This window comes from Macaca mulatta, chromosome 3, assembly GCF_049350105.2.
Source record: "Macaca mulatta isolate MMU2019108-1 chromosome 3, T2T-MMU8v2.0, whole genome shotgun sequence".
In the NCBI taxonomy this organism is placed as follows: Eukaryota; Metazoa; Chordata; class Mammalia; order Primates; family Cercopithecidae; genus Macaca; species Macaca mulatta.
In genome coordinates this window covers 71,608,717-71,627,235 of record NC_133408.1, presented here as the reverse complement: position 1 = coordinate 71,627,235, position 18,519 = coordinate 71,608,717, and the positions used below count along the sequence as shown (strand labels likewise).

The 18,519-nt window shown below is 43.1% G+C and overlaps 1 protein-coding gene across 50 annotated transcripts in view; it reads left to right on the top strand.

Moving 5' to 3' along the window:
- The window catches only part of LOC106995512 (argininosuccinate lyase-like), a 101,277-nt gene extending 84,935 nt beyond the window's left edge, over positions 1–16,342 (top strand). For 33 of the 50 annotated variants that reach the window (XR_013415289.1, XR_013415291.1, XR_013415282.1 and 30 more), the window contains one exon: positions 1,115–3,623. Coding sequence is in view for 9 of the 50 variants with exons in the window: in XM_077996679.1 (XP_077852805.1) it covers positions 1,115–1,162 (48 nt within the window). In the remaining 41 variants the exon portion in view is untranslated. Of the gene's footprint in view, positions 1–1,114; positions 14,425–14,609 lie in introns of those variants that run through there. The other 17 variants (XR_013415296.1, XR_013415305.1, XR_013415297.1 and 14 more) reach the window with 2 other exon arrangements.
- Positions 16,343–18,519: the final 2,177 nt, after the last annotated feature.

The window sequence follows — 18,519 nt, the reverse complement described above, 5'->3', positions numbered from 1 at the left end:
TCATATTATAGTGTCTTGTTATGTGTCTCTTTATCCCAGTTGGAGTTTGTTGAGCTTCAGTTTTTAATATTTTTTTCTTACATTAGATAATTTCTCAGTCATTTTTTGTATGTCTTCTCTAAAACTTGTTTCTTTTTGTCATTTTGTTGATATTCTTATTTTTCTAGTTACACTTAGTTGTCTGTGTTCCCATGTTAAACACTGAGCATAATTGAGATGGTTGTGTTGATTTTTTCAGATAATTTATACAGCTTAATTTCTTTACGGTTGATTTCTGCACACTTGTGTCTTTGATTGGGCCATCTTAGTCTGATACTTTGTATACATTCTAACATTTGGTTGAGAAATGAGCCAGACTCCATCTCAAAAATAAATAAATAAATAAATAAATCACCACCTATCACAGTCTGTATAAAGTGGCTTTCTTTCCTGCAGTGTCTGACACCAATTTACCAGGATAGATATTGAGAATTTCTCAAACCTGTTCTTAAGATGTCTCTTCCCTAGATTTGTGTTCCTTTATTGGGTTCTGTGGATTTGCCCATGTTTCTGCTTCAGAGCCTGTAATTAGTTGGTACACCGGCTGTTTCTCTGTGGTCCTACAGTCTCTCTGCTGCTTTAAAATCATTTACCTTTTCTCTCACAGACACTACCCTGTCATTCAAAGTATAGCACTATTTCTTTCAGCACTCTGTGTCCCTGTAAACAGAAACCAGTCTTTGGAAAGACCCCACAAAGCCGGAAGTATGGACCCATGTGCCACTATTTTTTTTTTTTGCTTTTTAGAGAGAAGCCAGGAGTTGAGAGTTTACACTTAAAGGCATTATTCTGTATTGGGGAGGAGGTGGGTAAATGTAACAAATGTTCCATTGTCTTTTATGTGGCTCTTAGCATCATTCTCATCTATGGCACTGCAATCTCTTAACTGGTTTTTAGAACTCTTACAAAGGCATTTTGGTTAATATATTTTTGTTATGTTTCCATGTCTATTAAGGAATTTGGGCATGTGGTATTATGCCATCTTATTGTGCTTGGTATAATTTTATATTTTGTATTTGTAAAGTGTATTCTCCTGAGTCTAATCAGTGGTACAATTCATTTTTATTTCTTTTAGCTGTATCCTCTCATTTTACTCCAGACCTTTTGCCTGAGCAAAGCATAAAACATTTATTCCCAAAAGTGATACTGAGAAGATATGAAAGCTATGGCACTGAAAATTTAAACTTAAGAAAAGACTGGACAAGTGTGGGTGAGTGTAAGGGACAGAAAAAAAGTTGTAATGGACTTAACCAATATTTATCAACTACTCTTAGCAAAATCTTCCAATGCGATGAATGTAGCAAAGCTTTTAACTGGTGCTCAATCCTTAAGAGAATTTTCATACAGGAGAGAAACCATACAAATGTGAGGAATGTGGCAAAGCCGTTAACTGGTTCTCAAACCTTACTCAAAATAAGATAATTCATACTGTAGGGAAACCCTACAAATGTGAAGAATATGGCAAAGCCTTTAATCAGTGCTCACACCTTATTGGACATAAAAGAATTCATACTGGAGAGAAACCTTACACATGTGAAGAATGTGGCAAAGCCTTCACCCAGGGCTTACATCTCACTGGACACAAGGCAACTCATACTGAAGGAAACCCTACGCATGTGAAGAATACGGCAGAACTTTTAGCTGGTTCTCATACTTTTCTCAATGTAAGGGAATTCATACTGAAGAGAAACACTATAATTGTGAAGAATGTGGAAAAGCTTTTATGCATGGCTCAATCCTGACTAAAAACAAGAGGATTCATACTGTAGAGAAATGCTACAATGGTGAAGAATGTGGCAAACCTTTAACCAGAGCTCACATCTTATTGGACATAAGAGAATTCATACTGGTAGAAAACCCTACAATGGTGAAGAATGTGGAAAAGCTTTTATGCATGGCTCAATCCTTATTAAACATAAAAGAATTCATACTGGAGAGAAATGCTACAGATATGAAGAATGTGGCAAAGCCTTTAACCAGAGCTCACATCTTATTGGACACAAGATAATTCATACTGGAGAGCAACGCTATAAATGTGAAAAATGTGGCAAAGCCTTTAACTGGTTCTCAAACCTTACTAAACGTAAGAGAATTCATACTGGAGAGAATCCCTAGAATTGTAAAGAATGGGGTAAGTCTTTGACCAATGCTCAGTCCTTACTGAATATAAGATAATTCACATGATAGAGAACCCCTACAATTGTAGGGAATGTAGCAATAGTTTTAATTTGTGCTCAACTTTTACTGTAAGTGAATTCATTCTGGAGAGAAACCCTACCAAGGTAAAAAATGTGGCAAAACCATTAATGAATGCTGACATCACAATCTACAGCAATGATTTCATCCTAAATAAAAGTGGTATTAATGTAATGACTGTTGAAGGATCTTTCACAAAATAGAACCCTTAATGTGCATGAGATTATTTTGGTGAAGGAAAGCACTGCAAATATAAAGAAAGGCACAATACCTTACTTATACCACAGATTGTATTGTACACTGGAAAATTTATACTGAAGGGAAACTCTCCGGGAGTTCCTCAGACTTTCTGTTGGGGAGAAACCCTATGGATGTAATAAATGTGGAAAAACTTCTGTTCCGTACATATACCTTAGAAAACACTGGAGAGTTTCTACTAGAATATATTATACAGATTTAGGAACTGTGAAAAATACATTAGAAACCAAGCCTAAGTAAACGTTATAGATTGACAGTAGAAAGCACCAAGGCAGTAAGAATTTGAGACATTGCTCTAATCAGTGTTGATTATAGATAATAATTTAAAATAGGTTGCTTACTTGTATGTAAGTTTAAATGGAGAAGGAGATTGATTTTCTCTTTGGACAGTTATAAATTACATTCAAATTATACTTTTGGGGATTGGAATAATTACAATTACTTTGAAAAGCAAATATTTATGTCAAGTAAACTCACAAATTTCTTGATGTTATATCATCGTTTCTAGTGCTCATGTGAAAGCACGTGGTTAATGGTTTCTGCATCAGAGCTCGGAGACATCTGCACCATTAATACACTTTTCCGTGGAACACTGAGGACACTTGAATATAAGACGCATGAAGAAAATCTAGGCGGAGAGGCCCTTTATAACAGTGTAGTAAGTGATTTGTGAGGTAGTTGTTCAGGATAATATGATTATGCATTGTAGGAGAAGAGAAACATTTTGAATCTCAGAAGTGAATTGTTTTACTAGTTACACATAAAAATAATGAAATACTGTGGAGTTTAAAATGCTTTTCGACATATTATTTGAACTTAATTTATTTTAATGGAACAAAGTTGTTTTTAATGTCTTAAGACTATTTTCCATTGAATGAAATGCATCTTACCACCAACATTAACCTATCCCACCTTATCCCATGTTGTAGGTAACTGATGGTCACAATATACTATTGGATAGCATAGTGGAGGGTAGCATAGTACAATGACATCTTTTGTAATCCCTCCTCTCAGTGGAATATTGTTACCAGAGGTAATATTTTTATTTTTTTCTTGTTTTTGTAACTATAGGATCATTATGATGGTTACAATAAAGTTTACATAAGACTATAATAAAATATATTCACATATTTCTGAATTCTGATTATTTTAAAATTTTATTCTTTATTTTTTCTGAGTGTGCCCACTCTAGTCTGCAAAACACAGATTTTTAGTTTTGATTTACATGGGTTTACATATACAAATATATCACTTTATAGATAAACTTCAGGTGTAAGAGATTTGTGGTGAATGTAGTTATGTTTGTGTGTAAGTGTGTACCTATTTTGAGAAGAAAAACATCAGATCAATACAGATAAATTTTAAAAGTGTTGATAATTTACTAGGCAGGTCAAAACCTCAAAGATTCTGAAAACAAATCTGTTTTCTCTGCTTTGTATTGAATTCATTTATCTAAAATCTTATGGCCCCTTGGCTCAGAATCTCTTTGGAAATCCTTTGTGTTTTTCTTGCCTGTTTCTTATGCTGGACCTAGTATATAATTTTCTCATTCCAAGGTTCATGTAGTATTCTTTATATGATGTCCTCTGTGATTGTAAGAATGACTTTTATGAAATTTAATAGTGCTCAGAAAATAACTTTTAGACGTTAGTGTTTCTACAGCGAGTGTTTTTAAGTTACATTCATTCTTTTTCTTTTCATTGGAGAACTCCATTTAAGCCACTTTTTCTTTTGTGATTGTTCTTTTTGTAATTGACATAATCAAGTTTATTGAGCTAATTTGTTTATGTAAACAATAGGAGGCTTCATACACCATGAGGTTGTTTTGGCACATAAATGAACATACACAGGGCAGTGCTCGCTGTGTAATAGAAGCTCCATAATTAGCAGTAAACATGAGAGGCCCAGGGACTGTCATTTGTTCACTGAATTATGCCAGGCATCTAGAAAACTGACTTTACACATTGTGCTGAAAGTATATGTCTTTAATAAACAAACCTCAACAAGAACCTCCTCAGATAGCTGAGTTGGGTAGGGACTCCTCTTTCAGCATCCTAGAAAGTTTGTCTTTCTGTGTCAAGGACAAAATCCAGCTAGAAAGAATCTCAAATGTGGTTTACCAATGCAAAAACAGCTTTGCTTTTTATGTGCATTTTCCAAATGTTGAGGGACACAGACCAATGAGGCAGAGGACTTCTTGGGCAAAAAGACAGGAAAAAAAAAAAAAAAAAATATATATATATATATATATATAAAAGCAACCAGAGCATCCTAAGTAGTCTTTGTACGGAGCCAGGCACCAGGCATCTGCTTACTGTGTCTTATGCCGTTTAGTCCCTATAATAACTCTGAGGTTCATCTTTCCGCTTTTCAGAGGCGTAGACAGGCTCAGAGAGCTGCAGTTATATCCTTAATACCCACCTGGTAGCTTGCAGAGTCACCACTGTTTCTTGGAGGAGACAGACACCTACTAAATAGCTGGCCTGGGAACTGTGCATTGGTGGTGAGGTCCTGGTAGGAGCCCAGGAAGGTGGTAAAGGAGAATATGGCTCAACCTGGAAGTCTAGTGCCAGAGGCTCATTTAGCTTCTCCCTTGTACCTGGCTGGGAGTATCTGGATTATTCTCAAGGTTTCGGGTAGACTTATTTTTATATGGAGGGGAACAAGAAGAGGCATATGGTCAATGACAGCACTGTGAACCACTGGCCGTTTGGGGGCTGCGGCTTATACCAAGAAGGTCCTATTTTTCAGAGACTTGTGCATGTGGAGGACACAGGTGTCCGTGGTGAAGAAGGTTCTAGGCTTCCAAAGTTTTATGTGGGCCAGGTGCAGTGGCTCATGCTTGTAATACCAGCACTTTGGGAGTCCAATGTGTGTGGATCACCTGAGGTCAAGAGATCAAGACCAGCCTGATCAACACGGTGAAACCCTGCCTCTACTATTAATACAAAAAATTAGCCAGGTGTGGTGGCAGGCACCTGTAATCCCAGCTACTCAGGAGGCTGAGGCAGGAGAATCACTTGAACCCAGGAGGTAGAGGTTGCAGTGAGCCAAGATTGCACCATTGCCCTCCAGCCTGGGTGACAAGAGTGAAACTCCATCTGAAAATCAAAGAAACAAAGACAAGAAAGTTTTATGTGGCGGTGTTAAGCCATTAACACTGTCAAGGCATCTTCATGATACTTTGTCCTCTGTGGAGCACCAGCACCCACCTATATTAACAGCCTGTACAAAGAGAATTATCCCAGAGAGTCCTCAAAAAACGTCGTTCTTATAGAGTTGGGAAAACACAGGTTCAACAGCACATGGGTCAGAACTGAGAACTGTAAACCGTGAGGCCTGCAAGAAATTTCCCTCAAGCTTCTGGAGACTCTCTCTGCTCCTCACGTGGATGGAAATGGCCTCAAGAAGCCTCATTTTTTATTTTAGAAACAGTGCACAGGGCAAGACAGCCTAGGAATACTTTTTTGACTTTAGCAATACAGTTTTTTAACATTAAAAGGAACTTTGCCAAACAACTGCAATTCCAGACATGACAAGGGGGCATATGCTGGGAGAGTCCAGGATGGGAGAAAGCCCATTTAAAGGGCCAAGAATCGAAGCAGATGACTCAGGGAAAACACATATGTGTGAAGCAATTCAAAGATGACTCAAAAATTTCGGTCGGAAAACTGGAAATCAACATGATTTTATTTGCCACATGGATACAAGATTGGCAACAAATTAAAAGAAAGTGAACATCCGGGAGAATCTAGATTCAGGGAAGCAGCTACATTCAGACATTGCTGGTGGCAGTGTACCTTCCAAAGCCCTTTTGGAAAGTGATCGGTCTATAGCTATTACAATTTTACATGTGCATATCCTTCCACCGAGTAATCTCCTGGGAGTTTGTCATCTACAAGGGAATAATATGTCCAGTGGGCTGAGTGGTGTCCCCTCCCCAAAGTTCATGTTCTCACACTCAGTGCCTCAGAATGTCACTAGTTTTGAGTTTATTGGAGTGGACCCAAATCCAATATGACTGGAGTCCTTATTAGAAGAGGCAGTAAGGACGCAGAGATAGAAGTCAGCTATCTACAAGCCAAGAAGAGAGTTCGCAGAGAAACCATCCCAGCTAACAGCTTGTTGGATTTCTATTCTCCAGAATTGTGGAAAACTAAGTTTCTGCTGTTAAAGTCCTTCAGTCTGCAGTGGTGTGTATGGACGCTTTAGCAGATGGTTACAGACTACTGGGGCACATATAGGATGTTTCCTGAAGAGTGGCCGAAATTGAAACAGAAGATCATCATGTCCAGGCTCCACCTGCATTGCAAGGCTGAACTGCTGAGGGAAATGGCCTCCTTTATGGAATATTATGAAGCCATGTGAGGTTGCAGCTCCAGCCCTGATGGGGCTACAGGAATGAGTTCTGTGGGATAACCAATACATAGAGCAGCTTAACCATCCTTCCTCCCCCTTTTGGCTCCCTTTTTGTGTAAAAAGCATACTAGAGTGTGGACTTTTAAATCTTAAAGTTCTGGCAGGGCAGGGGGGTTGCCTGCTACAGGAAATACATGGGGTGGGTGTTTAAAACAATATAAATAGGCTGGGCATTGTGTTTCATGCTTGTAATCCTAGCACTTTGGAAGGCTGAGGCAGGCAGATCACCTGAAGTCAAGAGTCAGGACCAGCCTGGCTAACATGGTGAAACCCTGTCTCTCCTAAAAATACAAAAATTAGTTGGGTGTGGTGGCACCTGCCTGCAATCTCAGCTGCCTGGGAGGCTGAGGCAGTAGAATTGCTGGAACCTGGGAGGCAGAGGTTGCAGTGAGCAGAGATCGGGCCACTGCACTCCAACCTGGGTGACAGAGTGAGACCTCTGTCTCAAAAAAAAAAAAAAAAAACTATGTAGGTAGCAACACAAAAAGGCACTCATGGCCTAGTGTAAACAAGACAAAACTATTTCTCTCCTCTTACTACAACTATGTGAGCAAGAACTTAGCAGCAAACCAAATTTCTGTTGGAGACGAATGAAGGTCCAGTTCTTTTGGGCGGGAACTGTGGGTCACTTAGGTGTGAAAGCACTGAGGCAGAGGCAATGGAGTTTCCATATTTGAGTCTGGGTCCTGGGCCTGCCCTGATTTTCTTGGATTCCTGTCTGAGATGACCCCTCTGTTCCTACTGTCGCCCCACAGCAGTGCTGGCCATGGGTGGTGGCATGGTGCTCCTGCCCTTTGTCCAAGGAGATGGAGTGGTTGAACCTATTACTTATTTTTACTGATCTGCGTGAAGCTGTGCAAGGAGAGTGCCCAGCAGCTGGGCCAAAAGGTGTCAGTAACCTGCCTGGCTATTTCTGCAGGGAGAAAGCCCAATTAAAAATTCTGCTCCCTAGATCAGACACATAAGAGCATCTGCATAGACTTCCAGCCAGAGAGAAAACCAGATTACAGTGTGAAGTCTTGGGGTTAGCATCTGAGTGGACAAACTTGTTCCCCAACACTCACTTCTTATCCTGCCAGCCATGACCTGGAATGTGATCTTGGTAGACCCATCAGATTCCCAACACCTGACAGCCTGCTCCTGTCCAGGGAGGGAAGCCTCATCTCTGGCTCCCCTAACACATGGTGATGGGCAGGAATGTGGGGTTGCCCAGGTGGGATCTTAGGCGAGGTCTGGCCTGGATGAGTCTGCCCTGAGCTGCCCTGTGTTACCTATGGGTGCCCCCTGTCAAGTGATGCCCTCACTTCAAGCCTTCCACAGATGAGAGCCTCAGGAAGTCAGGATATAGCAGGAGAACATCTTGCTCTTGAGCGTCTCCATGAAATTAGCTTGATACAGGGCTGTGTCTAGAATAAGGGCTTCTGGTTACCAGAGTTTGAAGTTCTGGTGGGTCTGTCACCAAGGACATGAGGTTACTTGAAAGTTCCATCACCTGGGCCCCTTCCTTCAGTACGACCTGCTCACAGGCTCTGCTGGGGTCCTGACTACTCAGCCTCCTTAACCATATCAACTTCTAGAACTGTCTTAATTGCAAATGACATAATCCGTTACATAAAAACGTGTAAGAGTTTCACTAAAATACCACTAGAATTAATAAGTTAATCAGTGTCAGAAGATACAAGATACACATAAAAAATTATACTTAAAGCAACCAACAATGAAAATAAAATATATACATTTGATTTATAATAGCTTCAAAAATAATTAGAAAAAGTAATGTAAGTGCAACAATTTTACACTTTTTTTTTTCTTTTTTTTTTTTTTGTGGACAAGATCTTGCTCTGTTGCCCAGGATGGAGTGCAGTGGTGTGATCACAGCTCACTGCAGTCTCGACCTCCTGGACTCAATTGATCCACCTGCCTCAGCCTCAGCAGTAGCTGGGACTACAGGTGTGTGCCACCATGCCTGACTAATTTTGTATTTCTTGTAGAGACAGGTTTCTCCATGTTCCCCACTCTGGTCTCCAACTAGGCTCAAGCAATCTGCCTGCTTCTGCCTACTATAGTGTTGGGATTATAGTCGGGAGCCACCATGCCTGGCCTACACTTAATTTTTATTAATGCTGGAAGAAATCAAGATCTGAAATAATTGAAAGGTGTCTAATTTTTAAGGATGAAAATACTTAATATTTCCAAGATAACAATATCCCACAAATGGACCGAGAAATTCGATATAATCCCTTCAAATTCCCAACTATGTTTTTATGTAGAAATTGACAACTCTCTCCCCAGCAAAACCGATATAGATATGCACAGGAAACCAAATACAGGAAATGATCTTGAAGAACAAATGACTTCCACTTCCCAATACAAATTCTTATTGCAGGCCAGGCGTGGTAGGTCACACCTGTAATCCCAGGACTTTGGGAGGCCGAGGGGGGCGGATCACTTGAGGTCAGGAGCTCTAAATCAGTCTGGTCAACATGGTGAAACTCTGTCTCTACTAAAAATATAAAAATTAGGTGGGCGTGGGCGTGGGCGCCTGTAATCCCAGCTACTTGGCAGGCTGAGGCAGAAGAATTGCTTGAACCCAGGAGGAGGAGGTTGCTGTGAGCTGAGATCACAGCAATACACTGCATCATGGGTGACAGAGTGGGACTCCATCTCAAAAAAAAAAGAGAAAATCTTACTGCAAAGAATAATGGCTGTTACCTCACTTCCTCCCCACTTTTTTTCCTCTGTGAAGACAGTATTACAGAGTAACTTGAACACTCTTGTGATATGACCAGCTTCAGCTTCAGGTTTTTCCCTGCAGGCTTCAACCCAAGCCAGGGTCTGGACCATTCCCAGGTGCTGATAAAAATGTTTAGGATGTTGCCCACAGCATCGAAAGAAACTAGCCCTGGCCCGAGGCCAAATTCCTTAAACCTTCATGTGAACTCCATAACCAGACCCATCATTGCAGACATACTTGGGTAGAATATCTCTGATTCGTGTCTTGCAAGGATACGCTGCAGCCCCCTCTGTGTTGGTTCCTCTAATGCATGCTTTGGACAGACCACTCTGGGCTTCAGGGCTTCTTTCTTTGGAATTCCAACTGCCCCATTTCAGGATGGTTTGGGGTAGTGTCTTGTGGGAATTCCGCTTCTGTCACTTTTGGGGCAACTCCAGCCACTGGTTCAGCCTGAGGGAAGAGCTGGTGTAGTCGGCATTACTCTAAAGAATGGGCTGGGAGGCCGGGCATGGTGACTCACGCCTGTCATCCGAGCACTTTGGGAGGCTGAGGTGGGCAGATCAGGAGGTCAGGAGTTCGAGACCAGCCTGGCCAACATGGTGAAAGCCTATCTCTACTAAAAATACAAAAATTACCCAGGTGTGGTGATGGGTGCCTGTAATCCTAGCTACTGGGGAGGCTGTGGCAGCAAAATTGCTTGAACCTGGGAGGTGGAGTTTGCAGTGAGCCAAGGCCACTGTACTCCAGCCTGGGTCAGAGACTGTCTCAAAAAAAAAAAAAAAAAAAAAGGGCTAGGGAAAACAGGACCCTTCTGGGGAGATCCCAGGATGCCTGCAAGTGCCTATGTGAGGCTCTGTCAGCCGCTGCCTGATGCCTGCAGGCTGCCCTGCCCTGTGAGTGCCAAGATGCTGTGAAAGCTCCAGCAGGCTAGAGGAGGCTGATGGGTTAAAAATTGCCAAGGAGCCCAGACCTCAGCGGGTGGAAAGGGGTTAGGTTGGCCTCTCCCATGGGCAGGCCACCTAGGAACAAAGGCTCTGCTGGGGGCCGAGAGCAAAGTCCCTGAGTTAGAGGAGGAGGAATTGCGCCTGGAGAAAGACCTGCCCACTGTCGCCCACTGTTAATTGCCCCTGTGGAGGTTAAATGGAAGAAAGACTCTGTGGAGAGGTGCTGGGGAGCCTGCAGCCTCAGGCCTACTTCTGAGGGTGGCTTTTGATGGTAGTGGCAGCAGGGGCTCTGAATCCCGTTTTCTGTGGCAGGCAGAGAAAAAAAAAAGAGAAGCTGCACCACCTGCCCCACACTCACCTCAAGCTCACTGTGGCTCTAGGTGGTCTGAGGCGGTAGCTGGGCCAGGCCTTGAGGGGCAGGGCTGAGGGCCACAGCAGTGGCTGTTTTGGTGTAGACAGCAGGCATGGCTGATACTGGGACCCGTGCAGGCCAGGAGTAGAATTTTTGTGGCTGGGGATGGAGTGTGGGTGCCAGTGTGAGGAGCAGGCTGGTCTCGCCGCCTCTTCCCTCTCCCAGGAGTGGAGCAAACTCTGCAGCCCCCAACATGACAGGAAGGCCAATGTTCTCAACGTTGGGCCATTGAAGGGGACCAGAGGCTCCATGTGGCTAGAATGAGTCACTGGCCCCTTCAGAGCAAGCAATGAGATTTGTCTCTGAAGGGTCTACATCTTCCCAATACCCGAGCACATGCTGGAGACAAACATTCTCCTGAGAACTGTCCTTGAGGCAACCTTAGACAAGTTCTGTCTTTAGGTGAGGGTCGCAAAAGCCATGCTCTGAGGGGAAGCCAAAAGGAAACCAGTGACATTATCCTGCACAAGAGGAGTGGTGTGCATCAAACAATGTCACCTCCCAGGAGGGCACAGGAGATCATGGCTTTTTCTTTTTTTTTTTTTTTTTTTTTTGACAGAGTCCCTCTGTCACCCAGGCTGGAGTGTATGGCATGATTTTGGCTCATTGCAGCCTTCACTTCTCAGGTTCAAGTGATTCTCTTGCCTCAGATCCCCAGTAGCTGGGATTACAGGCAAGCACCATGATGCCGGTAAGTTTTGTATTTTTAGTAGAGATAGAGTTTCACCATTTTGACCAGGCTGGTCTCAACCTCCTGACCTCAAGTGATCTGCCCACCTCAGCTTCCCAAAGTGCTGGGATTGCAGGCGTGAGCCACTGTGCTTGGCTTGAGATCATGGCTTCTGTTCAGGACTTCATAAGGATGGGGATTGCATGTCTGCACAGAGCCCATAAAACAGGTTTGTGTGGTTGGTGCGAAAGCCTGATGGCATCTGGAGTATGATAGTTGATTCTTGGGATATTATGACAGTTGATCATTGATTATTTGGAACTGAATAAGGTGACTCTGGCCATGCATGCTGCTGTCCCCCAAATGGCTCAAATCCTGGAAAAACTAAACACTTGCTCAGGTCCATGGCATACTGTCCTGAATTTGGCAAATGCTTTCTGCAGCATACCCTTAGACCCAAAGTCCCAGGACCATTTTGCCTTCAGCTGAGAGGACCAACAGTGTACCTTTTGGTTGCTCCCAGAGAAACTTACACAGCGCAACTCTCTGACATGGTTTAGAGTGACGCGAGACATTTTGGAGTGATTTGCCCGACATTCTCTGGGAAAACCATATGGATAATATTATTCTAACCTCTACAGATTGAAGTCTTTTGTAGAAACCTACCCAGAAACTCCTAGAGCATTTACAATCCAGAGGATGGGCCAGTCGTGCCCAGAAAGTCCAGGGACCATGGGACACCATAACATTCCTGGGCATGGTCGGGTTAAGTAAGACCCAAGTTGTGCCAACAGTTGTGATCATCAAAATCCAGCCATACCCACAGGCCTGTGTATAGTTTGGATCTGTGTCCCCACCTGAATCTCTAATTGTAATCTGCAGTGTTGGAGGTGAGGCCTGGTGGGAGGTGATTGGATCAGGGAGGTGGTTCCTCATGAATTGTTTAGCACCATACCTTCCGTGCTGTTCTTGTGATAGTGAGAGCTCTCACAAGATCTAGTTGTTTAAAGTGTGTAGGCCAGGTATGGTGGCTCATGCATGTAATCCCAGCACTTTGGGAGGCCGAGGCAGGTGGATCACAAGGTCAGGAGATCGAGACCATCTTGGCTAACATGGTGAAACCCCATCTTTACTAAAAATACAAAAATTAACCAGGCATGGTGGCACGTGCCTGTAGTCCCAACTACTCAGGAGGCTGAGGCAGGAGAATTGCTTGAACCCGGGAGGTGAAAGTTGCAGTGAGCTGAAATCACACCATTGCATTCCAGCCTGGACGACAGAAAAACACTCCCTCTCAAAATAAAATAAAATAAAATAAGTGTGTAGCACCTCTCCCCGCTCTCTCTTGTTCTTGCTCCAGTCATGTAACATATGCCTGCCTGCTTCCTCTTCCCCTTCCACCATGATTTTAAGCTCCCTGAGGCCTCTCCAGAAGCTGAGCAGAAGCCACTTAGCTTCCTCTATAGCCTGTGGAACTGTGAGCCAATTAAACCCAGTTCCACGTATTTCTTTATAGCAGTGTGAGCATGGACTAATATACCTTGTTTTATGAAAGGGATGTATCTGCAGAGAGATCCCCAACACAGGAGTCCAGAAATCAAAGAATGAGACACACAAATCCAGTTTGTCAGTAAAAGGTAATTTATTGGGGGGAATTTGTGGACAGAAGCATGGTCTTGAGTGGTAGCATGACAGTAGTTCTCCAGGCTGTTACCCCCAAGATTTAGGGCTTACTTAGTGTAGGAAAAGAGTAAATATGCTCTATAAGGAATTTGCAGAGCAATTAAGACCAGCCTTCCAGAAAGAGAATGAGGTGCACATCATAGCCTATAGTTTGTGTGATGACATCTAGGTAGCTTTGACCTAAGGAGAGGGCTTTCAGTAAGTATGTGCTCTTACACAAGAAAAAGCAGATCAAGTAGAAATCTTAAAGGAATTCCCAGAACTGGGGTTAACCCAAAGTCAACATGGTGGATTCGCATCCAAGATGGAGCTGCTGTAGCCTCCACAGAGCTCCCTCCCCAGACCCATGGAGCCCTTAGGGTTTACAGGACCAGCGTAGAAATTCTCATCCAGGCAGTTTGATCCTTTTGGTTCTCAAAAGGGAATGGAATGTACGTATCTGCTTATTATTCTCAAATAATTTCTTCTTTCACTTTATTATTTCTCAAATCTTTCCTTCTTTTCCCTCTCCACAGAAAAAGCTCCAGAAGATTTACAAGTCTTTTCAGAAAAGACAGTACACTGAGCAGGATTTGCACATCACGAAAAAGTAGAGATGGGAGATGGGAGTCAAGAGCTTTGTGGGGTAGAGAGAAAGATTAGGCTGGAAGGGGTACTGGACCAGGGGTATGTGTGTGTGTGTGTGTGGTGTGTGTGTGTGTAGTGGTGTGTGTAACTTTCTCACTGAATGTTTACTTGAAAAACTCCAGCACTGTCTAGCCTGGATTAACAGAAAGATGTGTGTTTGCCCATGGGCAGGTAGGGGATTTGGGGGGCAAGTGACCCTGGTAATGAGATGGTGATGGCAGCTGGACTGTTGAGCAGGGCCCCAGTTTCCCCCCTCCCCAAGGGCCCTTCAGCATCTTCCATCCAGGCCCTGTCAGCCTCCTGTCCTTCCCTCTGGCTCCAGGAGATCAGAGTCCTCCAAGAAATGCAGCTGTTTCATGACAAGAGGGAATTATCATCTTCAGACTCAGGAGGACTCTGGGGTTTGTTTCAAGTCCATGGAGCAGCACAGTCCAATTGAGAGGTGAGAGCTTAGCGGACTGACAGAAGGTGGGTGGAGATTCTGTCTTGTGGTCAGTTTCAGACAGCCTGTGGCCACGGCTCCCTGGTCAGCAGCAGGCCCTGTTGAATGGGAGCCCTGGGCAGGGACTGGGAGGGAGGCCTGAGGTGTGGCTCCTGGAGCCTCACAGCTGCTACTCTGTCCTACAGCTACAGCCTATCCTGCCACTGAGCCCCCATCCCAGTATGTCAGCCATGCCCTCATGGCCAAGAAAACGAGGCCCTGAAGAATCTCAGGTCCACTGAGTGCCAGGGTGGCAGGGGCAGAGTGCCTCAGGGCTCAGTGAAGTTTGGACTGATATATCACAAATATCACAAATGTTCCATAAAAGTAAGTAGACATAAAAGTATACATACAGTGTAATTTGATTTATACAAAATCCAATAAGCAGACAAAACTGAGGTCCTGGCTTTCAGTAATACTGGAGTAGCTTGTTGAATTAACACAGATTATAATGATAACACCAGAATAATATATATTGTTATAGAAACACATCTGTATAATACAAGTATGACCTATGTGTGAGTAAGAACTGAATGGGGATTTCAGCTGTGCCCACTATAGGGGAGATAGATATTGAGGTTTGAATCCAGCCCAATTAACACCTTTTGTAAAACATACTGCTCTTCAAAGTTACACAACAGAATTGAGCATCTCTATAATGATTCTTTACAGTTTTAGAACACAATTTTAAAATTCATGAGACGTGTAGAAACATGAAAATGTAATCCATTCACAATTTAAAAAGCAGGCAGTAGAAGTGATCCTAAGATATTCAAGGTTTTCTAATTCAGGATGTTTAAAGGCAGCTATTATAAATCTGTTCATGGGGGTAAAGGAAAATATTCTAACAGTGAAGAGATGTGGAACCTCAGCAAAGAAATGGAAATTATGAAACAATAGAAAGATAAGGAAATTTAAAAAATACTTTTGAGCTTATTCAAAGATTAGAAACAGGAGACAGCAATAGAAATTGCCCATTCCGAATAAAAGAGTGAAAAAGCTTAAAGAAAATGAAGAGTATTAGAGACCTATGGAGTGATTGAGTCCAAGTTGGAGGGGGGACAGAAAAATGAGGTACAAAAATACATCACCAACTAATAGCTGAAAACTTCCAAACATCAGTCAAAACCCCCCAATATTTATATCCAACACGTCAACAAACCCCTTCAAAAAATACAAATAAAACCATACCAAGGCCATATTGTGATTTCGGTGAATGGCAGGGCAGAGCTTTCTATTGATTTGCTGTGATTTCTAATTTTAGCTACTTAGAAGAATGAAAAATAGGTTCTCCTTAGAGTTTCTTTTTTTTTTTTTTTCTTGGAGAAAGTCTGACTTAGGCACAGATGACTGGCAGTTATTAAAGTCAGATGTCTTTCCAGCCTTCTCTTAAATTTGCAGTGTCTTACCTTGGAAATTATTTAAAGTTGTTACTTCCAAATCCCGCAGTAATACTGATGCTCCCAAAAGATGTCCCACAGAGATTTTTGCTCTTGTGCATCCATCCTGCCTAGTTGCATTAGCGTGTAGTCATGGGGTACTTCGAGTTAATCTGGAAAACTAAATGTTAAAATGGATTCAGGGCGCGGTAGCTCACGCCTGTAATCCTAGCACTTTGGGAGGCCTAGGCGGGCATATCACTGGAGGTCAGGAGTTCAAGACTAGACTGGCCAACATGTCAAAACCCCATCTGTACTGAAAATACAAAAATTAGCCGGGTGTGGTGGCGGGTGACTGTAATTTCAGCTACTGGGAAGGCTGAGGCAGGAGAATCGCTTGAACCCAGAAGGCGGAAGCTACAGTGAGCCCAGATCAAGTCATTGCACTACAACCTGGGCTGCAGAGCAAGACTCCATCTCTAAAAAAGAAAAAAGAAAAATGGATTCAAAGAATAATCACTGCTAAGTTCCAGCAGCAAATTATTAAACGTGGTTCCAAAGGGATATTTAAAAAGGGAAATTAAAAGTGTTTCTAAGAAAGCCCTATTCACAGCAGCAGCGCAGACACGGTTCATGACCTCACCACACAAACTTCCCTCATGTGTTGGGAGGGACCAAGGGGCTCTCTGGTCCTGCACCTGCGTTAATTGTGGCCAGGAGGTCCACACTAGGACCCCAAGGCCTGGGAACCAGCCTGGGTTGGGGGGCAGAGAAGTGGTGGATGTGGCTCCCATCCCTGTGGCTGTTTCCTGACTGGATGCAGCAGGGTCAGGTCTTTTGCTGTGACGTTTTCTACTCTATTAGAGTGACAGGAGTATTCCTGGGTGAGGCCTGACCCAGGTGTGGGTCAGGCAGCCAGCCCCGGGTCCAAGGAGCACTCCTGGCATGCAGAGGAGGATTTGTGACAGCCCAGAGGATAGAGGAAATGGTGGCTTTGAAAACGCAAGTGCCAGGTTGTCAGGGACCATGTATCTCCATTTCTGGCAGTAAATTGATGGTTTCAGACACTCATGAGAAAGCGGAGTCTCGCTCTTGTTACCCAGGCTTGAGTTAATGGTGCCATCTCAGCTCACTGCAACCTCCGCCTCCTGGGTTTAAGCAATTCTCTTGTCTCAGCCTCCTGAGTAGCTGGGATTATAGGCATGCACCACCATGCCTGGCTAATTTTGTAATTTTAGTAGAGACTGGGTTTCACCATGTTGGTCAGGCTGGTCTTGAACTCCCGACCTCAGGTGGTCCGCCCATCTCTGCCTCCCAAAGTGCTGGGATTACAGGCGTAAGCTGCCACACCCAGTCTAGTATGAGTATGTCTTAAGGCTCCTCTAGTAATTCTATTATGCACCCGGGGTTGATAGATACTGGATTCAACAAGTAAGAGGTGATGATCTTGCCTAGAGGTTTTCAGGGAACAATGAAACAATGAGTTTTGGGTATTTCAGGTGGACTGATGGGAGTAGGGCACATAGATGGCTATGTCAAGTCATGGGCTGAGAGGTCACGTGCCATTTCTCATTGTGGGTGTTGTCAGCACTCGGAGCAGTTGTTCACTCTCTGCTCTGAGCACCCCCATATCTCCTCTACTGCACTCAACATTTTGTTTCCGTTTTGCTATCTCTAGAGATACGTGTCTATCTACTGACTAGCTATCTATCCATCTGTCTATCATATCTGTGTCTCTCCTATTGATTTTGTTTCACTGGACTACCTTGATAATAAACAGTCAATCCGTAATTTGAGACAGACAAACTCAGTCTGGATGTGGTACCTTGAGCCTGTAATCTCAACATTTTGGGAGGCTGAGGTGAGAGGATCACTTGAAGCCAGAAGTTTCAGACCAGCCTAGACAGCATAGCAAGAAACTATATCTCCAAGAAAGTAAAAATAAAAGTTAGCCAAGCCCAGTGATGCATGCCTGTAGTCCCAGCTACTCAGAAGGCGGAGGTGGGAAAATTGCTGGAGTCCAGGAGTTTGAGGTTACAGTGAGCTGTGATGGCACTACGGCACTCCAGCCTGGGGACAGAGAAAGACCCAATCTCTAAAATATAAAATTATGAGAAAGGTTTGTCCAGACCCCTAAAATAATCTTGTAAAGATGTATTTGCTCTTTGTTCTCCTCACTTAATAAAGTGTGGGTTTCCCTTCTACTTTCTCAATTCAAACTTAACAAAACCCATTTGCTTCCTAGAATGTGTATGATCTTAGTCCTGACATAGTCATGCAGATTGAAAGGAAAGAGGGAGGATAAAAATAAAATAAGCAAAAGTTTCCATTCTTAAAGAGTTAGTGGGAAAAAATGGTTATGTTTTCAAATACCTATATGGCAGATTATATTTTTCAAAAATAGCAGCAACAGTATTTCCTTTCCCATATATTCTCCTGCAATGTAACTTTGCCATTTTCTCAACAAGAAGTGGAGTTTAATTTTCCTTCCTATAAATTTGGTTGACCTTAGTTACTTGCTTGACCAATATAATTCAGTAAATGTGATAGTCTGTGATTGTCCTGCCTCAGCCTCCCCCTTGACCAATACAAGTCAGTGAATATGATCGTCTGTGATTGTCCTGCCTCAGCCTCCCAAGTAGCTGGGACTACAGGCCCCTGCCACCATGCCTGGCTA